The sequence below is a fragment of the Manis javanica genome, chromosome 4 (assembly GCF_040802235.1).
Source record: "Manis javanica isolate MJ-LG chromosome 4, MJ_LKY, whole genome shotgun sequence".
Classification (NCBI taxonomy): domain Eukaryota; kingdom Metazoa; phylum Chordata; class Mammalia; order Pholidota; family Manidae; genus Manis; species Manis javanica.
The window spans coordinates 9,295,871-9,323,117 of record NC_133159.1 but is presented as its reverse complement, the minus strand read 5'-3'; the positions used below and the strand labels follow the sequence as shown (position 1 = coordinate 9,323,117).

Sequence of the window (27,247 nt, the reverse complement as noted above, 5' to 3'; positions counted from 1 at the left end):
GAACCTACTGGACATCCCAAGAGAACCCTGATCACAGATGTATTCTTAAGACTTAAAAAAGAAAAACTAGCATAAGAATAGGAATTATGCTTTGAAGCCAAAAGAACCAGGCCCTCCTCTTTGTTTCACACCTTACATCAAGTTGACCACACTTTCATGATCTGGCTCACAAGGCCTCATGGGAGCCAACCCTCCTCCACTGTGACACCTGACAAGGAGAGAAGGGCAGAAAGGGCAGGGACAAAATCCTGGGCACCACTTGGTACTGAAGCACTCAATCTTCACTGTGTACTTTTGCATATACTGACAGGCAGCTTTGCACTTGTTCTCAAATGCCTTACTTTGTACACACCTTTGTCTTTTCAATCACAAATTCCTTGAGAACAGGGAGCAATGAAAAGTGTGTGTGTGTAATATACAACTGTTAAATTAGATCCCCCTAAAAACAAACAGATCGCTAAAGTTAAAAGGAGGAAAGAAAAGAAAAGCAATACCACCCCATACTTATAAATTATCAGTGGCCAATGCATGAAACAGTACTGAGTGGTTAAGGGCATGCTCTGAAGAAAGATGGCCTGGCTTCCGATACTGGAACTTAACTAGATGGACCTTGAGCAAGTTATTTAATCTGTGTCCCACAGCACGCACTTACAGGACTGACATGAGGAGGAAACAATGAGTACATGTAAAGTTTTCACAACAGAGCCCGGCATGAATCAAAGGCTCTATAAACATAGTTGCAATTATCATTTTTATTATTAATGGAACTAAGTCTTAGTTCCTAAATAAATAAAAAGTAACAAAAATCCAAAAGGTTCTTAGAAATAAAAATAAAACAAAACAATGCTAGAATTGTTAAAGAAAGAGTAAAAAGAGGAAATGTAAACATACATTAAGGTGTATAAAGTTAATTAAACCAGAAGGTAATGATATCTAGGTATAAACAAAATAAAGAACACAGGATAACTAGTTCCACCTTCAATTTTTTCAGGAAGAAAAAGAAAGACAATAGTTAATACAAACAATTATGTGGTGAGACCAGCATTTTCACACATTTCTGGTGAGAGTATAGCCTGGCACAATCTTTTTAGAAAAAGATTTGTCAATTAGAGTAAAAAGCCTGAAAAACAGACCTATACCCTTTGATCCAGTATTTATACTACTAGGTCTCTCCACCAAGGAAATACTTAAAAGATGTAAACAAAAGTTCATACCAAAAAAATTTATCACAGAAATATGTATAATATCAAAAAAATAACTAAAGAATGGTTAAATTATAATATATCTTCAGGTCAATGTAAAAAAAACCGGGTTTACAAATAATTTTAATGACATGGGAAGATGTTGCAGATTATTAAGTATATTATAATAAAATTATAATTCAATAAAATTATATCTAAAATGGCTTTAAAATTGTATTTGTAATACAATATACCAATATACAAAATATTGTATGTACATGTGTGTATAAGTATATAGATATATAAAGTATATAGAGAAATAGAATGTACATGCATGTGTAAAGACTGGAAAAAAATAGTTTTTGCCATACCTCTCTAGAAGGGAAATAGAAGGAGGTGGGAAGGGAGTGTGATTCTGCACAAAGAACACAGGCAGACCCTGGCTTTAAACTCAGCTTAGCCTCTCACTAACAGGTGACCTTAGACAAGTCTACTTAACCTGAGCCAGTTTCCTTATCTGAAGTAGGGATAATAATTAATGCCCACCTCCAACAGCTATGAGGATTCAGCAAGAAAGCACAGGATTAGGTATACAGATGTTCAGTAAGTTTCATCCCCATTCCCACTACCATGAGTGACAGAGGCTGACATCTATACAACACTTGCTGTTGGCCATGCACTTTTCTTAAGTGCTTTGCATACAGTGACTTATTTATATCCAACCTTCAAGGGAAGTCCCCTCATTTGACAGATAAAGAAGCACTGGCACGGACAGGTTAAGTCACTTGCCCCAATGGCTAACAAGCAGCCACTAAGTGGCACAGTAAGGATCTGGAGCCACACAGCTGGCCCCAGAGCCCATATTCTTGTCTACTATGAAATACTGCTGCCCATTATTATTACTGGCCCAAGATTATATTCAGCCCACAGGAACCATGGAGGAGGGTCTTCAAAATACACCCAACTCTTTGAGTCACCTTGTAGGAGTAAGGGAGCAAATGGGAAGGAAGCATATTATCAAGATAAGCCACAAATAATGGAACCACTTATTCCAATTACCTTGACACACCAGAAGAGCTTTGCGACAATCATCCATGCTGAATCCCAACTCCTGCAGTCTAGCTAGTTGTAACTCTAGACAAAAAAAAATGGTACATAATTTTTACAAATAGTTGTATATGAATTAATCCACAGACTAATTGAAGAAAAAACAAAAGAAAATTCAGAAACTGGTGACTGAAACATTTTATTTGTCTAGGCAAAAGTGGGCTCCTAACTGGAGACTTTTATCATGTGTACCCTGAAATTTTATATTAACTGTGTTTTTAAAAATTTTTAACTGAAATTTAATATTATTATCCACATCACACTGGAGGAAAACTTGAAGTTTAAAACTAAACCTTAGCAGTATCCATTTAACTCTGGAAGAAAATGCAAAAGGAAAAACAGTGGAGGTTTGGGGTGTTTTATTTTTCTTAAAAAGCTAGGGAGTCTTACTTATGACTTACAATTATACTTAATGACATACAATTATATCTGAACAATCTAATTGTGCAAAAGAAAATCTTGAAAGTTATAAAGAAGGAGAACTATTAGGAAGACTGACAGGGTTTAGAGCTAAACACCTACCCAAGACAGGATCTAAGGTATGTCTTGTCCTTTCTCTGATTTCCTCTCCAACTTGAGATGCACTGGGAATGTAACTGCTAATGGAGTTGGCCTCCAAGTCCACTGTCTCCGGCACTGCAGCATTAGCTTGTTCTGGGATGGATTTTGCAATGGCAAGAAACAGCTGAACATCATTATAGGAGAGTCTGATATCCAGGGCTTGTAAATGAATCTAACAAAATTTAAAAAGCGGCAGTTTTTAAAGTTGTATTTGTTTTTCTGTCCACATCTCTCACAGGTGTAATTCCTAACTCAAGTTCTAGAAGTCCAACAGACACTATACTAAATTTCTCTTTTTGAAGACTGAGAATGAGAAGATCTTGAAATTAAGCACCAAGAGCCATGAGGTATGATGGTTCAGCCACGAGGTCAAATGTTCACAGAACTGAACTACATAAAAAATACTAAACTAGGAAATTAGTAGAGCAATTAATATTTTAATAGGGTGATTTTCATACAAGTATATTCATCAACAAAACGGAGAATCAGAAAATGGCTTAACATGTTCTCAATCCATTTTGCATTCATCTATTTAGTTTTTTAAATCCCTGAAACAAACTGACCACCAAGAAATTAATCTCTTCTTTATTCAAACATAACCTTAAATGACTCAAGTTCCATGCTAATATTTCCAAAAATCCAATCTTCCTCAGAGATTAGCAATATAGCTACCATTGGTAAAAGCAATACAGACACCAACACTGGACCACTTTAAAAGTGGGGTGACTGTTTGAATGTATAGTACTTTATTTATTCCCTATTTTTATTTTTATTTTTTAAAGACCAAAAGCCAAAATGGCTTTTCTCTCTCTTTCAATATCCTATGGTTCAAGTGGATTAATTATACCCCTCTACTGAAAAAATAAGACACCAAATTCTTAAGCCTTCCTTGCCTGGATTCACCCTCCCTTGCTTCGCCTTATGTCCTCCTCACGTCCCTACATACATACCTCTTTGTTCTAGAGATACGTTCCTCTGTCTCCTGTTTACTGGGCCACTTCTGCCCCTGACTTTGCTGCTTCCCGACGTGGAATGGTCTGCCTCTCTGCCTATTTACATCCTGCCCCTCCATTCAGACTCACTTTACCTTGAGATCCACCCACAATCAATATTCCTACCTATGTTTAATTCTGCTTTCTGGGAACATTTATAGAACTTAAAGATTACATCAGACAATTACAAGGTCTTTCAACCTCCACGAGTCTTCCAGGGCAGAGACAATGTCATATTTATTTTCTATTTGCTGAAGTAACTAAAATGTTGAGTTTGGCAGAATAAATAATTTGTTCAAGCACAGGAAAGTATTTGAGAGTGTATCAATGCATTATACACATTTTTCATCATTACCTCTAAGACAGGTGGAAAATCTTCACTATTGAATGCATCCATCAATCCTGAACTATTCTGATAAGAAGAATTCCCCACCAGCTCCACTTGAATCTGCACTGGATCAACAATTGAAAGAGCTGTATCATGCTCATTCCCTAGTCGGCATGAAAACACCTAGAGAATGAAATGCAATATGGTTAGCATTAATGTCTGATTTAGGAATAGTCTAACCATCAGCAGAAAAAGACACTATCTCAGAGGATGACAATCAGCCCTATATTATCAAAAGACCCATCACAACTGCTGAAATAAATTTTGTGAAGATGAAGCTGTTGTGAACAGCATGCACCATGGTTCACCCACATTGCATGGAAGGCAGTTTAGCAGTGCATAACTGAAAAAGCTTAAAAACATCACTTCTTTTGATCCAATAATCCTACTTCTTTCTAGGAACAAGCCTAAGGAAATAAAGTGAAATATAGAAAAATTCACTGAACCATTACTTAATAGTTGATTCCAAGAACTCAAGAGCATCCAAAGTTATATCACATCTACTCAATGGAAGGTAGCCATTTAAGTGTGACAGTTAAAAAGACCATATGGAACCGAGGAAGATACTTACAACAAAGGTTATGTGAAAAAGCAGCCCAATCAAAGTAACAGCATGCCGTGACTTTAAGGATATAAACACATCAAAATGCCAATAGAGATTACAGTTGGTGGGATACGTTTTTTTCCCCTCTCCTCCTGCAATTTTATGTAATATAGTTTTTACTTTCATAATTGAAAATGTTAATTATTGAAGTTGAGTGATGGGAACATAGGGGTTCATTATATTATTCTGTTTACTTTGTATATGTTTGAAATGTTCTACAATAAAACACTTAAAAATAAATACATTTCTGGGGAGAGAGAAGGGAGGGAGGACTCCCATTCTATGAACAAATTATTTTGCACTCTCAAGACGAGTACAAAAGAAAGAAGGTAGTTTTCAGCATGTCATCCCTTGCTCCTTCCTTTTTTGGTAGTTTTTAGTGCTGTTGAAAAGCATGTGACTCCAAGATCCTTTGTTATATTCTCAAAATTAACTCATTTTGCTTTCTTTATAAATTCTCCCCCAATGATGTATCAAGGGGGGTCTTAAAATTCAGATCCAACTGTGCTGCCTGAAGAACAAGATTGAAAGGAATTTCCAGGAATCTCAAATATTTTGCCATGTAGTCTTTCTAAGACTTTGGAGCACTAAGTCTTCATTTTCCTTTTTTTCTTCAGGGGCTTCTGCTATACAAAACCCAATTGTACCTGACAGTTCATTAATCAATCACCAAGATTTTCCATTCAAAGCTGGTATTGTGGTGGCTTAGAAAGCAGATGAATTGCAATCTCATGATCAACTCACATCACACCAGCATGTAAATCCTTCCTCTCAAACTGAGGTTTCTTTACATGAGAGAAACAAGTGCTCAAGAAGTGAAATCTCTATAGGTTTTATTCAGCTTTATCCAACCAGAAAAAAAAAAGGAATAAAGTACCATATGCTGCTGACAGTGAAAATAAATTTTATTCAACCAACCTCTGCAATACCACTGGAAAGAACAGGGCATGAAAAGTTCAATTGTAAAGGAAAGGAAATGATGAGTAACCCTGACCAAATATTCTAATATTATAACAAGAGGACTGTTAGCTGAGATCAATGAATTAGGAACACTTGATAGAGATAATAATCTGCTTCACTTCTCGTTCTGTCTTAACAACCGTGGATTTAAAGAAGGCAAAGCAGTATTTGCTTAATATTATATAATGTAATTTCAGGCAACAAAGGCCATTCCAGTGTAAGCTGGCTCCTTCATGACATTAAACCAGAACCTAAAGCACCACTATTAGAGGTGCACTACTTCAGATGACTCTCTAGGGTTGCCCTTTTATAGATAAGATATTCCTAAAAGGTAATACATAAAATCCTTAACACCTTTTATACACAAGTTTCCAGGACCCCAAAGCCCTAGGTCTTCAGAGACACAAGCGCTCGATGTGGGGAAGGGATGCAGGGCAAATGAAGACCACCTCCTCACCTTCACAAATTTGCCAAGGTCCAGACCTGCAGAACTAGAAGATAAAACAAGGAGCCTGACAGGGTAATGGACTCGAAGAGTCTCCTTGAACCTCTCAAGGACGGGAGGGTATAAGGGAAAGAGGTCAAGTCCCTCAGCACATTTACAGCCCAACACTGGAGGACTGAATTCATACATTAGAATAAACTGATAGATTTAAGGCATAAAGAGAAGAGGACAATTATTTCTCCTACTGAATGTTTAAGAGGTAAAATTCTCTTCTGGATGCTTTTGTCTCTTGAACCAAACATTCTGAGTTTTGATTGACACACAGACTTCTTACCTCAATGCCAAACAGACTTCCTGAAAAGGGCCGATCGACAAACCGGGGCTTATACGTGAGCACTGTGGTGCCTTTGAGAATAATGGCGCTGGTGTCAAAGCAGGACACATCCTCCACGACCACAAATTCTGTGCCTATGAAAGACAACATTGTTAAGCAAGCCAAACCAGGAGGCTGGGAAGCTCCAGGTTGCTACACTAAGTAGCACATTTACGCCAGGGGGACATTAGCCACAGAGGTTTGTTTTCCAGGATGTCTGTCCACATTGTGCTTCACTTTCATCCTGAACAAATTCTCTATGTCTGGCCAGGGACAGCCAAGCCTACCAAGCACTGCATAGGCAGAAAACGCTGAGATGCAGGTTCTCTCCTTAGAATGTATTTTTTAACTAGCTCTCCTGGGACACCTAACAGATACTCAGAAGCTCAGGAAATCATCTTTTCACCAAGCAATGACCTGTTTTAAGATCCCAGGAAGTAGGTTCAGATACTAGTATTGGTCAGACAGCATATGACACTATGCCATCTATGTAGCTGCTCAAATTGTTCACAAAAGACGTAGCCCAATTTAATGTTGCTGTTGCTAATTACTGGATGCAGACAGCTTCTACTCATTTGTACATGGCAAATTCAACTTCTGTTTTCATCAAAAACCATGTATAGCCTGAACTTCCAAAACTAAATCCATTTAAAATGCATAGTGCCAGCCAGCTTCTTCCAAACTGTTGAGCAGTAGATGTGGCATATCACAAACAACAATAAATACACAAACACACACAGATGTACCAGGAGATTCACTGGTTAACCAAAACCACAGTAGATTTATCTGTAAAGGAAAATATTCTTTTTATAGAGAAAATAACGATTCCTTTACTCATTTATCTTCTAAATTGAGGTTTCCACATACACAATTTGCTTAAACTCAGTGAGGCCCATCCACTGGGGCACTAAGGATCAAACAGAAAATTGAAGCCAGATTTAACACTGGGAAAAAAAAGACCACTTCCCAAGCAGGTGTTCAAGCTGGGCACGTATGCTAGCTGGGCAAAGGAAAAGCACAAGAGACCCTGCAGCCCTGAGTGTGGGCCAGACAGTTCACACCTGAAAGCAGAGAGCAGGAACTTCAATAGTTGCTGGGCTCTAAAAGATGCATATGTGAACCATTCATGTCAAAATACAGGGGCGATAGAAAGTCACCCTATAAGACACATACTGAACCTAACATCCAAGCTAAGAAACAGTCACTCACACGTATATATTCTCACCTGTTACATTGACCTTGACCTCCAGGTGCCTTTCAATAGACACAGGAAGGGAAGACCTCTTGGTAACTACTCCACTTTTCACAGTTTTGGGAACTATACCAGATTCACTACTGGAGTTACGGTGGCGAAAAGGAGTAACGTTAGTTTCTTTCTTAATATCGCTGGGAGTATGGAGAAAATCATGGACTAACAGCAGCCAGTCAAATATGAGAAACACTCGGAGATTATTGAGAACTACTGTAAAACAAGAAGAGTCCTTTGTGGATCTACAAGAAAGAAGATCAAAATAATAAAATAGGAAAGGAGAAATTTATGTCATTAACTTGCAAATGTATTATTCAGTTTGAACAGGTGGTATTCCAGTATTTTCTAAACTGACAGCTTTAAGTATCAATAAACTCTGAACATTGGTTTGATAAAACATTCAGTGTATGTTTCCAAAAATCCTAGTTTTAAACAAACAGCAATGTGCTGTAAGAAAGCCGCATGGTGTAGTTCAGCATTTCTCAAATGGGTGATTCAGTCTCAGGAGACACTGGGCAATGTCTAGAGACATGTTTGGTTGTCACAATGGGGGTGTTACTATTGGCATCTGGTGGGCAGAGGCCTGGGATGCTGCTGAAAACCCCACAATGCAAGAATGGCCCCCACACCAAGGAACTGTCTAACCCAAGGTCAGTGGGGTCAAGGCTGAAAAATGCTGGTGCAGCAAAACAGCTTGTAAGTGTGTTGCCTTGGATAAGTTGTCTACCTTCTCTGAGCCTGTTTCCTCACTTAGGAATAAGACGTATTAACACTGAAAGAGAGAAAGCACCAGGCACACAACAGGTGTTTGATAAATGTCCATTCTCTTTCCTAGAGGCTATTTAAAAAAATATATATCAAGGAGGCATTCTTTCTTTGATGTCTAGGACCCGTTTTTTATTTGTATACTAGTGCTAGATGGTTTTTCTAACTGGAACAGACCTGAGCGCCCAGATCTTTTAGCCCGAGCAGGACAAAAAATACGATGATATTGACTATGGGTATAACCCCAAGCACCCTATAAGTGGAGTGGGGGGAGAGGCAGAGAGAATATTATTTTGCAGCACCCATTACCCCAAATTCTATACTTGAGGTAAAAACCCAAGGAGGACTCTTAGGCCGAGTCTTAAGCCATGGTGTGGCTAGCGGCTCATCCGGGCCCTACTTGGTATATTAGTAGGCAGAGGAGGGTGGGAGAGAAAAAAATAAGCCAGGGCCACCTCTCTAGGTTTTTCTGGGTTAAACTGTGTTCTACGAGCCCAGGAGCAACTCTGGGGCTATAGCTGCTGTACGTACCTGGTTCCCTGCCCTAAATGGGGCTTCTATTCAGGAAAAGCTGATTCGGAGACATTTTTAAGGCTGGCTCCTCTAGTCTCTTGTTCTCCTAAACCTGGCTCACTGCCTCCAGAAAAAGGGCACAATGATGCATGGCTCCTTCATACAGACCCAGCATTTTTCACAGAAATACTTTACCCTTTTGTAATAGAGAAAATATGTTGCCCTCAGTAAAATTTTTCCACCCCGTCTTGAACATAGATCCGTCAGAGCTATGTACTAACTGGAGAGTCAAAGTGTGTCTGATCCCTTTTCTGGAAAATATTTCAAGCCTTTAAACACTGTGAAGTGATTTATATTTGACATACAATATCCCAACAGAAGAGCAATTCTTCTTGAGACAAAAAACGTTCACAAGTTCCAATCAAGAGAACATTTTAACCCTCACCAACAATAGTATTTCTGTTAGCAAGAGCCAAGGTAAGACTTTTTCCTTGACTCCAAGAAATGATACACCTTTAGTATACAAATAGAATAATATTTCAAGGCTCCTTGTATATTAAAACCATGATAGGCTGGACAGCTAGCTGATAGTTTAGGAAGCCCGATCAATAACAATAAAACAAACCCAAAATGAAACTGTTTGATCAGATGAACCAAATATACACAAGCCTCCTGTTCAAACGAACATCTTCAAACAAAGGAACTGCATATCACAACTTAACATCTGACTGCGATTGGCCCAGTACATTTCCATTGATCACTGGAAATGTGCTGGGCCTTGAGATTGTTAGAAAGCATTTGAATTCTGACTATGCTTACTAGCCATGTCACCTTAGAAGAGTCACGTGAGCCCCCCTCCAAGTTTTTATTTCCACATCTGTAAAATGGGGAAGAAGTCATCCATTTTGCAGGCTTGCTGTAAGAATTTACCTAAAGGCAGATAAAGTGCCTGACTTGTGGGTAGAACTCAGTGAGAGGCAACTAGCATTCCTATTACTGAATTTTTCAAAAGTTCATATAAAATGTTGAATGCCTACTTTGCTACCTTCCTAAAGACATAAGGAAAGGGGCCAGACCACTTTCTAAAAAAAATAATCTCAACTCTGAGAATTCACTGAACAGCACATTGAAATGTCAGGCATATTTAGGTGTGTAAATATAAGAATAAACTTGAGTTCTTTTTCTTTTTCTTTTTTTTTTTGCCTAACCAGGAAGTTTTTCCCAGCCTTTTTACTTACTGGTTTATATTTATAACATATCTTACGACATTAAGCACTAAGAGAATGAAATTGACACCATTTCCAAAGGCATCCCCTTGGATTTCATTGCAGAATTTCTTTAGATCATACTTAACTATTCAATTTTCAGGTCTATGCTCATTTAGTCATAAGATCTTACAGTGGTATATACAAGCTACATCAGAAGTTATAATAAAAGCTACCACCTGTGCCAAGCAGTATGCCAGGATTATCTTGTTTAATTATTACATACACCTTATGAGGTAAGCACAGTTATTTTTTTCTATTTTACAGAAGAGGAAATTGCAGCTCAAAGCAATTAAATGATTTGTCCTAATACACAAAGCTAGAAGTGCAAGATCAAAGTTTGGGGCCCAGATCCGTATGATTCTAAAAAATATGCTCTTTCCACACACTCAACACTGCCTCCCATCATACAAGGAAGAAAAACATAATCCAGTTAAAGGAGGCTAAAGCTCTTTTTAGAAGAAGTGAGTCAGCAAGACTTGCATAAATAAACCGATAATGCAAGTCCCTTCTATTATTTCTATATACCAAAAAATCTTTTTTTTTCCCTAAAACAAGCAGAATTTCCTCCTTCCCCCAGTTGCTGACACATTAAACAGTCTACAGCTTACAAGGAGGTTGATTTTACCAATCGTATAATTTTAAACTACTTTCTTTTTTAAGGCAGCAGAGACATCTTTTGGCCAATACGTGAAACTGCAATGTCACAGGGATACTAGGTTAACAAACAGTACACTGTCCTGATAAACCATTATTTATCTATCTTTTTCAGTGATTCCTCAGTCCTTTGATATTCTAAAGCTGACATGGCCTTGGCCCACTGGCCATGAAAGGAAATATCTCAATAAAGAAAGCCAGAGTCAGGGATTGGACCTATTACCTGAAATGCAGCTCCATCTGAATGGACCCTTGGGTAGTGCTGCTGTTCTTGGAGGGCTGAAAGATACAGTTAAATACGTTTGTCGTGCCAGGACTGGTCTTCTGCCCAGCAAAGCGGGTGTCAAAAGCCATCATGGAATGGGAAACCAAGTTAATGGACTTGGTTTGATTGGAAAAGCTCTCATAGAGCAGTTTACATTTCTTGAAGTCAAATCTAAAAGGAAGAAAGCAGACAAGATGTTAAACTCTCCCCCTTTAAAAAATTATGTTAAGCTCAAGACAATAGAACAAAACCACAAATATAGCTATGAAGGTCAATAACTTTCATTCTGAGATCTTTATTAGTTTTGTCAACAGACTCCTTATCATGGATTTAGTGTCACTGTGCCCTGTATCTCTCCATTTCCAAAGAGATGATCTTGTCCATAGCAACGTCATGCGGAGTAACAATACCATGTATTCATTACATTCTGTCCTCATCAGCACTCTCATTTCTCACTCAAGTCTAAGAAAGATGTACATTTTTAACAATCCCCAAGGGAAGTCAAAGGTTCCTTTAGACCTTCATCTGTCAGCTCCTTGCCTACCTGGAGGATCCTCTTTCTGGAGTCTGCCAGAAGACTTTTTTTAAATTTTTATTTAAGACCACCACAGCTTATTGGGAATGACCAGAAAAAATAATACTGTTCATAGAGAGAAATAAGGCAACTGACCCACCAACAAGCAGTGTATTGGGGCTGCCTTTTCCTTAGTAACAGAGAATGCTACAGGGAACAATTCCTAATTACTCAGTACCATTATGACAATCCATGCAGAATTACTTCCTTTGGTAAAAAACTAAGGGCAAAGCCAGTCATCAGAAAAAATTGTTGGCTCACAAGACAATCGATTTGGGACCCAAGCTTCACTATACCATGTTCTCATTAGCTGAGTTAGACACAGACCAGGATGGATTTTCAAGGGGAAGACAAAATAGAAGATATAGAGTGTTTCAGTGGGGAAATTACCAGACTTGAGTCCTGTTTTCAAATATCAAACCACTTTTCCAGCCACATGCTCAATACACTAGTTCAAAACTCAATCTGTAAAGTAGGAGTAATTACCTGCCCAACCTTACACAGCTGTCAAGAGAGCAAAACGAAAAGGTTATCAAGTGTGAAAACACAATGCACTCTTGAAGGTTCTATACCAGTAATCAGCACATTCTTGCAAGTGATATGAATAAATGAATTGCTAGGTAAGCACACGCCTGATCTAAAGGCAGCCTAAGTTGCTACTCAGCTTCCAGATGCTTCCAAGTGAGAACAGGGGCCCAGTACTGCCAAAGTTCCCAATTTTTCAAAAGAAGCTAAAATCCAAATTTATGTGAAACCCCCTATTTTTTTTTCCAATTTTTAAAATTCATTTTGTTCTCATTAATCTATAATCACATGAAGAACATTATGTTCACTAGACTTCCCCTTTCACCAAGTCCCCCCCACAAACCCCATTACAGTCACTGTCCATCAGCATAGTAAGATGCTGTAGAATCACTACTTGTCTTCTCTGTGTTGCACAGCCCTCCCTATGCTCCCCCCATTATACATGCTAATCGTAAGGCCCCCTTTCTCTTTCCCTGCCCTTATCCCTCCCTTCCCATCCATCCTCCCCAGTCCCTTTCCCTTTGGTAACTGTTAGTCCATTCTTGGGTTCTGTGATTCTGCAGCTGTTTTGTTCCTTCAGTTTTTCTTTGTTCTTATACTCCACATATGAGTGAAATCATTTGGTACTTGTCTTTCTCCGCCTGGCTTATTTCACTGAGCATAATACCCTCTAGCTCCATCCATGTTGTTGCAAATGGTAGGATTTGTTTTCTTCTTATGGCTGAATACTATTCCATTGTGTATATGTACCACATCTTCTTTATCCATTCATCTACTGAGGGACACTTAGGTTGCTTCCATTTCTTGGCCATTGTAAATAGTGCTGCAATAAACATAGGGGTACATCTGTCTTGTTCAAACTGGGCTGCTGCATTCTTAGGGTAAATTACTAGAAGTAGAATTCCTGGGTCAAAAGGTATTTCTATTTTGAGCTTTTTGAGGAACCTCCATACTGCTTTCCACAATGGTTGAACTATTTTACATTCCCATCAGCAGTGTAGGAGGGTTCCCCTTTCTCCGCAACCTCACCAACATTTGTTATTGTTTGTCTTTTGGATGGTGGTGATCCTTACTGGTGTGAGGTGATATCTCAATGTGGTTTTAATATGCATTTCTCTGATGACTGGCAATGTGGAGCATCTTTTCATGTGTCTGTTGGCCATTTGAATTTCTTCTTTGGAGAAGTGTCTGTTCAGGTCCTCTGCCCATTTTTTAATTGGATTATTTGCTTTTTGTTTGTTGAGGTGTGTGAGCTCTTTATATATTTTGGATGTCAACCCTTTATCGATCTGTCATTTATGAATATATTCTCCCATACTGTAGGATACCTTTTTGTTCTACTGATGGTGTCCTTTGCTGTACAGAAGCTTTTCAGCTTGATATAGTCCCACTTGTTCATTTTTGCTTTTGTTTCCCTTGCCCGGGGAGATATGTTCATGAAGAAGTTGCTCATGTTTATGTCCAAGAGATTTTTGCCTACGTTTTTTTCTAAGAGTTTTATGAAACCTCCCCTATTTTTAAATGTTGGCCAGTGAGGTAGTCAACAGTGCTTCTCCCTGAATAGTTCTGGGTCCCCCCTCTGCAGACACACAGCAGGACTGTACTTCCTGACTCCTTTGCACTTGTATGGGACTGTGTTCTAGCCCCGAGAGGTTAGCAGAGCATTTAACTGCCGTCCAGGACCCCACTCCGGAGCTCCTGCTTGTCTCACTGGCACAGCAAGATGCTGGCTGCTCTGTCAACCACAGCAACTAAGGTAGCAGAGTAGCCCAAGACCCTCAACGGACACACAACATCAGGAAAAAGACATGCTCACTATTCTAAGTCACTGGCATTTTCACATGTTACTTACTTCCCTCCCCCAAGCCCCGCCCCTGGTAGTTTTTGGGTTTTTTTTAAGCTGTTGATTACAAAATATGGAAGCAAGATTACAACAGGAATGTAGTAAAATACAACTTTTTCCATCGAAGCCTTACGCCTCACCTTACTAGGCTACCTGGAATGCCCCCACCCCCGACTTGTACTAAAAGAACAACTGTGATGCCTCTACAGCCCCTCCAGCATATACACAAATATTGCACTATGTTAAATGTGTATTTTATGAATATCATTAAAAGCATTATTGCACCTTCCATAATTGTAATTCTATAGAGTTAAAACATGAGTAGATTCTTCTGAAACCAAAGTTGTACTTTATTGCGACAGCTCTCTCAAATGCATCAGTTTCAGCAGAATGCTGAGATGTCACTAAAATTTCCTAATAACCTAATCTACCATTACTGAAACAGCAACAAATTTAAACTCTTGAAAAGAGCACTGTACAGACCAACCAAAAAGCACTTTGCAAACCACACTCAACCATGAAACATTCCTCAGCAACCTCTACTCTATGCTAAATAAAATACATGGGTTATCTGTATTAGTGTTACCGTAATAGTACTGTTACTAATAGTGAAATCATATCATTAAAGCCATACCTGGCTAAGGACCCAGCACCTTCTTTTCCTTTGGGCTCTCTCAGCTCTAGACTTACATTTACCATGTCAATGAGGAAACACATGCACGTGTACACTTCACCACTCAGGACAGTCTGCAAAAGGAAAAGTGCTCATCAATCCACAGTGAGTGATGTCAACCTAAAAATGGGGTTCATATGTCAAGGCAGCTCATTTTCTATCTTCTTTCCCCACGTGAATTTGAGGGATATATATGCAGGGTGACCATCAGCTGAGATTAGGAGAGTTACAGAAGAAAAAAAGGGTCACTCACATGAATTCTTGGATCTTGTAAATCATAAGGCCGCATGAATTCCTCTATGGGCTCTCCAAGGTTGTTCTCTAACAAACCACGGATCAGCTTGTATTTGTACAAATCCAGGGAGCAGTGGACTGAGGAGAGATTGCCATGGATAGATATATCTGGCACAGTGTGACTAATTTCTCTATGAAAAATGGAAAAAGTTACTTTGACAAACAAATCACTAACTTAACATTGACAGAGGTCATACCCAAATACATGAGCTAAAATGAGCCCACCTACATTACCAACAGTTAATTTCTACTTCCAATGACAAAAATTTCATGTGGTTCTAAATGACGCAAATTAGTATGACTAAGTGCCGTGCTTCAGTTACAAAAAGCCCCTTTTCTCCCAAAACATACATTTAAAAATCCCCAAATCTAATATGAGCTAACTAAGCAATCCACTAATAAGGAAAAATCTCATCAGATTCAGAAACAGCTTAAACATATCAGTTGGAGAAGCAATAAAGAAATAATAAGCTCTTTATTTAACTGTTTGGATTTAGTGATAACTAAAGGAAGAAACCAGTGTTTCATACAGAGCCCAAATGGGACACAGGATCAAATCTAAACTGGCTACTCATCTTGGCTGAGATGGGGAAAAGTAAAGTTGAAGATGCCCAGGTCAGTGAGTAAAATGCCTCATTCCAACACTGAAGAGTTTTTCTCTACCCTCCCAGAGGTGAAGTGGGCACCATGGATCCTGCAGACACCATGCTCTGAACATACGAAGTAGAGGATCAGGATTTGAAGTGGAAGAGGAATACAAAAAATTACTTTGTCTATAAAGAAAAACTTACACACAATAAAGTAAAGAAAGACCAGTGATACAATGAACAAGTCAAGCAGGAAAGGATTACCAAGGGCCCTGTGGGGTTCCTACTTCTGCAGTGAGAAGCTGATAGAATCCTTCATGTTCAGCATCACCTCCTATCTGGACAACAGAGCATAATTATCTGCACATAAACACTGATGGAAGTGGGTGAAGTTTAGACAACTAGAGTAACAAAGCACATTTTTTTTAAAGCGTTACTTAAAAAGAAAGCAAAGTGTTCAATTTCTAAATAGTGACACTCCTCTTAAGACTGCTAAACCAGTAAAACCAAACATAACCTATGCCAACCATAACTGAATGCCAGCCAGGGAGCACTTGAAAAACAAGTAAGAGTGAAATGCAAAAATCCCAGTGAGAGTGGCTAAACTCTCACTTGCCCAAGCCCAAAAACTGCAAAGGGAGAGGCCAAAGATGGACTAAAATCACGCTCTAGACACATAATGAGACTGCTTTCAAAGTGCTACAAATGAAAACCTCTTTCATGACTTTTCAGCCACGCCTCATCTTTTCCTGGAGTTGATGCAAATGTTCTGTTTTCTCCAAAATTAATGCCCTAAGCTTAAACACACCACACACAGCAACCAGTGGCTACCAGTCCATGCATACAGGCCAGGTGAGCATAAGCACCATTAGGGAACCTTGTTTATACCCAGTGGAGATACCGCCCTGAGACATTCTAGTGGTCTCAAGTAGGGTCTGGGAATGTTTACTTTCAAGACGTTTCCCAGCCAGATATGGAATTAATGACAACTGAAGCAATGCTCCAAACTACAGAAATAAGCATCTTGCATTTCGAGGCCAATTAAAAGGTAAATTAGAGTCAGTTCATTAGTCTTTATGGAGCACTGTCAGACTGCATAATGGAGTGAAATGCGCAAAATTACATTTAAACAGTCACTCTGCTTAAATGAAGCTCCAGGGTAAATAGTAATCCCAGATCCGTACTCTATTGTATTTGGAACATATAATCCAAACGTCACACCTCTCTCAAAATATTTTCCCTGCCATCAGCATCTCCACACCCCCACCAAAATCCATGCTAAATTCTTGTCCCTTCCTCTGTTTCCAAGGCTGTAGTTGCAATCCAATAACAGTTTGTAACACTGAACCAAACACTGAGTTAGAATCACCTATCTGCCTTCCTACACCCTCAGCAAAATGCAGGCTCCCCTTTTGCTTTGCTTTCATCATAGGACCCCTCATGTCTGGGACATGGTAGGGACTCCATCAACAAACATTTGTTACACAATGGAGAAAGACATGAATACCCATTCTCTTCCAGACTTCCCTTAAAAGCGCTGATTTCCAAGTTATTAAGATTCTATTTATGATAGACAGTTACTCAGATGTAAAAACACTCACTTGTCCAAATTCCTTTCCACTTGCAATTTCAGCCTACAAGGCTCAGTTAGGAGGCTTCCTCCAGTCTGCCGCACAAAATAGGAGGGGAAGATCAGATCTCCACTACTGCTGTCTGAGGCCTTAGAATACTCTCGTGGATGTCTCTCTGCAGCAAAGATGTCCATGTCTTGTAGATCCACAACAATGCAATCCAGCAGGCAGACATGGTCTTCTACATTGACCCAAAGAAAGAAAGAGAATGAAGAAAAAAAGATCCAGAAAGGGCTGGCCCTAAACAACTCTAAAAAGCCAAACAGTTCATTCTGCCTTTGGAAAATGTTTAGAAGTGCCTGTTTCAGAGAACTGAGTGTCTAGAAGTCTCCACTCTGGTACCAACACCTCCCTATGCAACACTCCATGACACAAGACACTTCCTGCCTGCTCCCTCCACATCAAGTAAGTAGTGACCAGATTCCTGCAGTGTCTCACTACCATCCTGAGACTTTAACTGAGGGTAACAGGTTTATGACTAAAATGATTGAACATGCATCCTCCCAAGGATATCCAACAGGGGGTTCTCATGTAGAGATAACATTACCCAAAGGTTTACAAAATTTTCCAGCAGCAAAATTCTTTCTTCAAACAAACCATTTCTACTAACACTGATCTAATTCAAACCACCTTCATTCTTGCCTAGACCACCATAAACTGCCCTACAATATACTTCAATCCCTTCTGGCACTCACAAAACCATTCTGCCCACAAAATACCTGAGCAATCCTTAAAAAAATAATTAAGACCATAACATAACATTCTCTTCCTTTATACACTTTAATGATTATGTTTAATCCAAAGTTCTTTCTGTAAAGCTCTCCTAAGTCCCACAGGACTCTGCATAAGTCCACTGCCTATCTTTCTAACTTCATCTCAAGCCATTCTCCACCTTGCTCATGAGGCCTCAAGTTCACTGGGCTGTTTCCCCCACAAATGCCAAGTTCTTTACTGTCTAAACAGCCTACCTGGGGTGATACCCTTCCCTCTTAATCTCAACTGGGTCTTCTCTGTTCTTCCATCCTACACCATCCCTTCTTTCCCATAACATTTATCTTAATCTGTCAATATTCAGATGCTTATTTAATGTCATTCTCATATCATTTATTTGGTGTCAGGAACCACATTGAACAGCATGTTCATATACAAGAGAACAAAATATTATAACACCTGGCATGAAGCAGACACTAAATAAGTAATTTCTTGTGTTTTTGTTACTATAATGATGAATATGTGAAACAGATAAAAGTGGAGCTGATCTGGCAGAAGGAAGTAGGGGGAGGGATTGAAGAGCTTCAGAGATTCCCTAAGGTCATCACGGAATTCTAGGGATACACAGAGCAGTTGGAAAAACCACTGCTTTAATCTAATCTTAATGACAAATAGAGGAATTCGAGAAACAGCAAATCAGGAGAAATATTGTGAGAGAAGAGCTCTTTCTGTGAAACAGCCCTAGTCACTTCTCACAGGCATCTGCCTTTATGGAAGCTGGTCTTATTCCTAATCATCAAGGTCATCGTAACAGCCACAGCAGATGATATTCATTGAGAGGCACTGCGTGTGTACCCCCTTTGAAAAGTGCATTACATATATAGATTGGTAGGCTATATCACATAGGTTAAGAATTCAAGCTCTGAAGTCAGATTACCTAAATTCATAGCCCAACTCTACTTACTAACTACATAACTGTGGGCAAGTTACTTAATCTCTTTAAGCCTTTGTCTCTTCATCTGTAAAATGGGGATAAAAATAGAACTCTGTAGGGATGTTATAAAGATGAAATTCAGTAAGTTATGAAAGAATGTGCCACAATGTCTGGCACACAGTAAATGTTCAACAACCAGCATTAAAATGATAATTATGATAATCTCATTTAATCATCAATGTAACCACACAGAAACCACTTTTCCTGTCACCTCTAGGACTAAAGTACTCCAGGGAGTTAAAATAGTCCTCATATCTAACAAAATACATTCAGCAGTCGCCCTCAGCTAGTGTCCCACATCTTTCAAAGTCCAATCATATTGGGTTGGTTTTTGTGCCTGATCATATTCTGCTTCCCCTGCTAACTAATCGGAGCAGCACCTCACTTACCTAATCCAACACCCATCCAGAACACATTTAAAACCCGAAAGACTAAAATTAGGCTCTCACCTGGAATAACTGATCCTTAAATTCTAGAAAAGAGCACCAAAACCTGTATAGTTTGTCTTTTAAAAATTGTTACTTAAGAGTATTTCTGTTACTTAATTTCCATTAATATTTTTAAGAATCCTTTATTTATTTTTTAACAATTAAATAGAATAGTAATTAAACAGAGAAAGGGTGGTGTCTTGATAGTAACTTGCAAGAATGTGTCAAAGGATGCAAGAATTTAATTCTAGCTGTCACAAAATAGTGGTAACTATTTTGACCCATAAGAAAAAAGCCCTAAAGAGCCATCTAAATCTCTTTATTTACATTGTGTCCAATTTACACTGCTTTGGAAGTTACCCAATGTTAAATAGACATTCTAAGATTCTTAAGCCTACTTAAGCAATATCACCATCAGGTTATCACTGAAGACGTGCTGCCACTTTGTTGGCATCTGCTTGCACAGGATGCATCTTCCCTGAGGTTCCTGCAACAGTCTAACAAACCTCCCCCCCTGCATTACGCAGCTCCTTTCTCCTCTTTTACCTGGACTACTGGACACTTGGCTGACAGAAGGTGTGGCTTGTCGCCCTTGCTGCTTGATGGAGGTACTCGATACACACTCACTCTTCAGGCTGCCTAGACTCGTGCCAGCAGGAGGCATCAGGAACAGCCCCTCGGAATGGGTTCCCTTCGGGTCCTCTGTGCTTGTCATTTTCTTCAGACTGTGCTTGGGAGTCCCCATTGGGGAAGCTGAAGGCACAGCTTCCTGGGAAGAGACAAAATAAAACTAGAGGGCAAGGATGGGGGTGACTGTATCTTTATTATCTGGAAGTCTCATCCCAGTCCCTGGGCTCTTCAAAGACTCTCTAATGCTTGGCATTTTCCGTGTTCCCCCCAGATCCCATAAACAAAAGGCCATGACATTTTCTACCACAATAAATATAATTATTTGCAGAGATGTTATATATAATTCAGTACCTGAAAACTATAGCAATTTTGCAGGAACATGTTATCTTTTGGTTTAGGAGTAAATGTCAAGATGCTAATTGTCAGTGGTTTAATCTAGGTCAAATACAACAAAAAAAGCAAATCTCTCAGCCATATGACATATATTGTTGCTTTGCTGGAGGGGAGGGTTCACAGTTCTAAGAAAATGTATCTAACTGCAATATAGTTCCAATGGAATCAAGCCTAGGTAATGTGTTCGAACTTTCTAGAAGTCTCCCCACCTGGGTTTACATTTCTCATCTAAGTTAACTGCAAATGGAAAACATACAAGGTCAGCCATTCCTATTATGTTTCTATTCAAGGGCACAAAAACTAGGAGCAAATACAGAGTAAGATAAATTCTGCAATTCATTGAAAATTCTATACATTTTTCTTACATAATTAATACCTTCAGTTAATTGCTAATGGGAAATCTTTTTCGCCAGAATGACTCCATAATTAACTTTTAGACTTGCCATGGTAACTTCACCCAAGCCTCAGAGCTAGGTATCTGTATTCCTTCTGCACCATCAGTTTGTTTTCATCTATCCTTTCTCATGAAGCATGCTGGGAGGAAGGGAAGAATGGTTTTTCCTCCAGGACTGCCTTGTATGTTTATTCCTCTCAGCATTTGAAAAAGAGATGATAATACTGTTCTCCTTCACAGTCATCTTGAGTAGTAATTACATGTGACAGTGAAACAAACCAGTTCTTACTATCTGCAAGTTCTTTTTCTTTTTGGCAAGGCAAAAAACTAGGTAAATGCTGGTATTTAAGTATTTCAACATTAAAAACCTTCCCTCTCGCTTAGTTTATTTAAACTCTAGAGAGTATTTGTTGCTCCTTCATTTGATTCATCTCTATATCCTCTCTGCAGTTGGTTTAAATAAATCAATGGCTTGAGGAGATTAACTCAAAGCTTTTGAAAGACTGATTTAGAAATTATGGTTTAAGCATAAGCTATCATTGAGAAAAAAAATGAAAGGAAAAGCATATGTAAAAAATTCAAACCCATGCTCATTAAGACATGGATTTATGTAAAACAATTCAAAACACACAGGAGTCATGGAACTCAAAGGCAAATGACCCCTCTGTGAGCTTTGATTTCAGGATTATTTCCTGTTTTTTAACCCCTGGAATGCATATGAGACAAACCTCACACATGCAAATATTTTAAAGGAAAAATGTAAATGCAAAGTGACTTTTGGTAAAAAAAAAAGTAGTTACTTCATAGAGGCCTAGATCAATTGAGCTTGACTGTATATGTGGAAAGTAAGCTTCACAGATACGTTTATCTGATTACAAATACTTTAACAAGCAACACACTCCAAGCAGCCCTTATGGAATTCTACAGCACCACCACTGGTGTGTAACAAGACAAAGTTTTTGCAGGATTTAAGGAAAAGATCACCAAGAACATTCTACTTAAGACTACAAAAGAAAAAAGAAAAAGAAATTGCTTTTAATAGTCCTTAAGAAGGACTTCTCTAAGAAGGGAAGTGATTCACCAGGGGGAAAAAATGTAATGAGCAGGCTTTCCCAAGTAGTGAGTTATTTTAAAGAGTTGGTTTTCAAAATTTTCCTTTTTAAGCATATGAATGTGAATTGACTGCTGAATCCCATAAGGTTTTTCAGAATAACCAGGAGCAAAAAGCATATTATACCTTGAAGAAAAAGCAATCCTTGTAAGCACCGCCACTTAAAATCAAATCCTCAAAAACAAATACAAGGAAAAGTCTTCATTAAAATGCTGGAAGTTACATGCTATTACTTGGCTTACTTAACAAAGCAGAAACCCACTTGCAAAAATTCCTTAAAATATTTTTCCAATTCTTCTTTAGAGGCTAAGTAACTATCAAATCAGCTCATGAGCCCATACACAGATGTATTTGATATAGAAAATCATCCCGTTACCTTTTTAGGCAGGTTAAAGAAACAAAAGTGGTATTATTTAACTTGGTCACCCATTCTGGCTCTAAATGCCCTATTCCTAAATATTTTGGCCTCAAAACGAAGATTTACCACAAATATATTCCAAAGAACTTACTATAGACTCAAAAAATGGTCCCCAAGGAGGATGTCAACACCCTCCTTGGAACAGAAATGGTGGCACAACTGGAACAACGCAGTATCCTGCGGTGACAGTGGGGACCACACTCACGTGCAAACACACGTTCAGATATCTGCTTAATATCTAGTCACATTAATTATAAAAATCTCATACTAAGGAGAATCAAGTAAGAAATTTTAGAAGTAGTTACCAACCTCTCTTTTTATGAATGAACTTTTCTTTTATAATTTTTAAGACTCTAGTCAGTGAAGAGCAAAATGCTTCTCTCAACCTGAAAACAAATTTTCTTCATTAAGACCAGGTTAGTAGTTCTCTACTAACTCTCTGTGAAAGACCAATAGTAATTATTTGACTTTTACTGTCTTAAGAAATGTCGATAAGTGAAAGCCTATTTCTCCCTATCAAAGCCTCTGGCAGTAGGGCCTCCTATCGCCACAGGAGGGCTTCCTACAGCAAGGTAAACGGAGAGGTTCTCAATCCTCAGCTCTACGTCTATGAAACATGAGTGACCTGGTGACGCTCTTCCTTTTGCATCGCTAAACACTGCTGTTTGGGTTCAACCCTCTGCTCTGACCACTAAATCTGGTTTCCCTGAGCAATTGCAAGTGAGGCACATGTGGACAACCTGCCCTCTCGCCCTTCATCCAAGCCCCCCAACCCCGGGTCCTGGGCCCAAGGTCACAACAGTGGACGTGGTTCTATGGTTCTAGCTGCCTCATCCCCACTCACTCTTACTCTACCCACTCCCACTCACTGAAGCAAGTATTTTTGGCTTAGGATGCATAGTAATAGTGAGTAAATGGATGAGAGAGAAGCAAAATGAATGACAAGTATGGAGAGAGTAATTTGAAAATAATAATATGATTTGAGTTTAGGCATTACCAACGAATATAGTCTCCTTGTTACTCTTTGTCCTGGGCTGAGCTCCTGGGCAAAGGCCTGTGAGGACTGCCACCCTGTCACTATCTTTCATTTTCTTTCCTTTCTACACCTAGAGAGGTGAGTGCTAACTGCTCAAGCTTCTGTCTTTCCTCTAGTAATCTTTGGAGTCCTTCCATCTATATTATTTTAGTGAGCTAACTGCCACACCCTTGAGAAAATCTACAAGCACAATAGCTATTCAGAAAAGGGCCAGTGACATGCATGGCAGGAATAGCCTTTGCCAGTTTATTTTCCCCACATAAACCTAATCCTAATTCAGATATACCTCATTTTATTGCAGACATAGCACTTCTGTTACAAATTGAAGGTTTGTGGCAACCCTGCATCAAGCAAGTCTACTGGTGCCATTTTCCCAACAGCATTTGCTTACTTTTTGTCTCTGTATCACATTTTGGTAATTCTTGCAATATTTCAAACTTCTTCCTTATTGCTATATTTGTTATGGTGATCGGTGACCAGTGACTATGACTCAGTGACAGTTTAGATCATAGTTAGCATTTGTTAGCAATAAAGAATTTTCAAATTAAGGTATGTACATTGTTTTTTGTTTCTGTTTTATTTTGGTATTATTAATGTACAATTACATGAGCAACATTATGGTTACTAGACTCCCCCTATTGCCAAGTCCCCACCACATACCCCATTACAGTCACTGTCCATCAGCGTAATAAGATGCTACAGAATCACACTTGTCTTCTATGTGTTATACTGCCCTCCCGGTATCCCCACCCCGCACTACATTATGTATGCTAATCGTTAATACCCCTTTTTCCCCCCTTATCCCTCCCTTCCCACCCATCTGCCCAGTCCCTTTCCCTTTGGTAACTGTTAGTCCATTTTCATTGTTTTCTAGACAATGCTATTGCACACTTAATAGATTACAGCATAGTATAAACATAACTTGCTATGCACTGGGAAGCCACAGATTCATTTGACATGCTTTATGGTGATGTCCACTTCATTGCAGTGGCCTGAAACCGACCTGTACTATGCCAGAGGTCTGCCTGTGCTGGGAGGTAAAAGCTATCACAATGAAGACCATGGAGCATGGAAGGCAGACACACCAAAGTCTGAGGTCCACTCTATACTCCTTACTAGCTGTATAATCCAAAAGAAATGACTTCCCCTACCTAAGTTTCAATTTATTTATCGAAAAATGTTGTTAATAATACTAGATACTTCTTAGGTTGCTAAGAACAAAATCTATATGTAAAGAGCTTAGTTCGTATGGACTGATGTAAAATAAGCATCCAACAAATGTTGTCTATTTTATTCCTATTATCAGTCATAAGATTTCATAATCATATCTTATGTATATCCTCCTCAAAGGCTCTTTCTCTCCCTATGTTCTTAGCTGTTAGACTAAAGATGAGCGTAAGTAGCTGGGAACTTCATTAAGAGCTTTTCTGACAAGCTAAAATGAGTTTTACTAAATAAGCAGATGGACTGAAAAGCTGCTACAGAAACCAGCAAGGTTCCATTAAAACACACACCAGTATGTGTTTAAAACAAGACCTGGTCTCAAGTTCCAGCAAGGTTACTCAGTCTCCTCAGCTGCAGATGGGGGAGGAGGGGGCTAATTACACTACCTCCAAGGTCCTCTCAGCATTAAGCCTGTGCTTTACTAAGTGTTCCGTTTTCATAGTTTATTCTCAAGTCCTCATTTTTCCAAAGGTAAAATGAAAATAACAACCACCTTCAAGTAACAAGATCTCCAATTATCTCTGATCGTTGTTGCATGAAATAAGTACTAAAGTAGTTTGGAACTATAAAGCAATATGCTCTAAGTGGCTTCAGATAAAACTGTGGGCCAAATCATATCCACTGAAAAAAAGCCATATAGTGCAAAAAGTTGACTAGACAGTCAGCCTGTGAGGAAAGCATTATAAAGACGGGAGGTTGGTTCTGTTAGTTTCTTTGCTAAAAGAAGTTACTATATATAGTTAGCAAAGGTTATAATTTATACTATCTCTATTAAAGGGTTAATTGTCAAAACAAAAGCTCTTCAAACCACATATACTACAAAAGTAACAGTAGTTGTCTTAAAGCAATATATGAAATTTTCAACTGGAGTTCAAATACTAGTTGAACTAAAAAGGGAATGGATACTGATGGCTCACCTTATCTTGTAAGGAAAAAGTCCCAGGAAAACCAGCAAAGAGAAACTTGTTCTTGACTTTCAACTTTCCCAAATTTGCTACAATCAGATTATTTGATCTGGAACTTTCTGGGATAAGAAGCACAGGAGCACCAGCCTCAATATCCAGGAGAACCCGTGAACAGCGCTGGGCTTGATCTCTCACCTGAAAAAGGAAGGAAAATTGACTCAGGGGCTCAATTAATTCCCTAACTTTATAGTCAAATAACTTCAGATTCTCAAGTTTCATGAATTTATGTATCTAAAGACCATGATGGAGTTAAATCAGGTATCAGCAACAAGAAGATAAGGGGAAAAAACGCAAATATTTGGAAATTAGACTACACACTTCTAAATAATCCTCAGGTCAAAGAAGAAATCAGAAGGGAAACAGAAAAATATTTTGACCTGATAAAAAAATAGCATATTAAAATTTGTGGGATGCACTTCAAACAGTACTGAGAGAAAAATGTATAGCACTAAATGCTTATTTAATATAAAAATAAGAATATTTTAAATCAATGCTCAGAGCTTCCACCTTTAGAAAGTAGAAAGAAGGAAAAAAATGAAGAGCAGAAATCAGTTATTTAGAAAATAGATAAACAATACAGAAAAATCAAACATTTATAGAACATGACACCCAATATAATATACCCACAGAATATACATTCTTTTCAAGTGCACATGGAAGACTCATCAAGAGGCTGCCTGGGCCATAATACAGGCCTCAATAAGCTGGTTCTTTGAAAAGACTGATGAAACTGGTAAGCCTCTAGCTACACTAATCAAGAAAAAGGAAAGGAAACAAGTCACCACCGTCAGGAAGGAGCGGTGGATGCTGCTTCAGAACCTACAGACATTAAAGAGACAAGGGAACCTCTGAACAACTTCATACCTACAAACTGGCAATTTAGATGAAGTGAACAGATTCCTTACAAGAAAACAAAACAAAACCCCACAGGCTAGCTACAGCTAACATCATATTTAAGGGTGAAAAACAGAACATTTTTCCCCTAAGATAAGGAGCAATACAAGGATATCCATTCTCACCACTTCTGTTAGACACCACAGTGGTAGTCCTAGTCTGTATAAAAAAACATACAGGTTGGGAAGGAAAAAATAATATTCTCCTATTCACAGACAACATAATCATCTATGTAAAAAACTAAAACAAAGAATCTAAAGGAACTAGAATAAATTTAGCAAGATTGCACGATATGAGGTCAACATGTCAATATGCAAAAGTCAATCCTATTTCTCATACTATCAACACAACTGGTCATTGAAATGCTTTTAAAAATTGCTATCATTTATAACAGCACCAAAAGTTTGAAATACCTAGGAAAAAATTGAACAGAAGATGTATTTAAGACCACTACACCCAGCACTACAGAACACTGCTGAGAGAAACTGAACACTTAATTAAATGGAGGCTCTGGCATACTAGAGGGTCCAAAGATTCAATGTTGTTAAGATGTTAATTATCTGGATAAAGAGATTCAATGCAATCCCAACCAACATC

The 27,247-nt window shown here is 38.6% G+C and overlaps 1 protein-coding gene across 12 annotated transcripts in view; it reads right to left on the bottom strand.

The window, feature by feature from the left end:
- Positions 1-27,247, bottom strand: part of VPS13D (vacuolar protein sorting 13 homolog D) — a 277,290-nt gene that overhangs the window by 187,454 nt on the left and 62,589 nt on the right. For all 12 annotated transcript variants that reach the window (XR_012129991.1, XR_012129992.1, XM_073233217.1 and 9 more), the window contains 11 exons: positions 25,709-25,891; positions 20,132-20,354; positions 17,423-17,633; positions 15,194-15,365; positions 14,902-15,014; positions 11,284-11,496; positions 7,837-8,102; positions 6,573-6,706; positions 4,197-4,352; positions 2,811-3,021; positions 2,241-2,315 (listed from right to left, as the gene is read on the bottom strand). Coding sequence is in view for 10 of the 12 variants with exons in the window: in XM_073233217.1 (XP_073089318.1) it covers positions 2,241-2,315; positions 2,811-3,021; positions 4,197-4,352; positions 6,573-6,706; positions 7,837-8,102; positions 11,284-11,496; positions 14,902-15,014; positions 15,194-15,365; positions 17,423-17,633; positions 20,132-20,354; positions 25,709-25,891 (1,957 nt within the window). In the remaining 2 variants the exon portion in view is untranslated. The remainder of the gene's footprint in view (positions 1-2,240; positions 2,316-2,810; positions 3,022-4,196; positions 4,353-6,572; positions 6,707-7,836; positions 8,103-11,283; positions 11,497-14,901; positions 15,015-15,193; positions 15,366-17,422; positions 17,634-20,131; positions 20,355-25,708; positions 25,892-27,247) is intronic.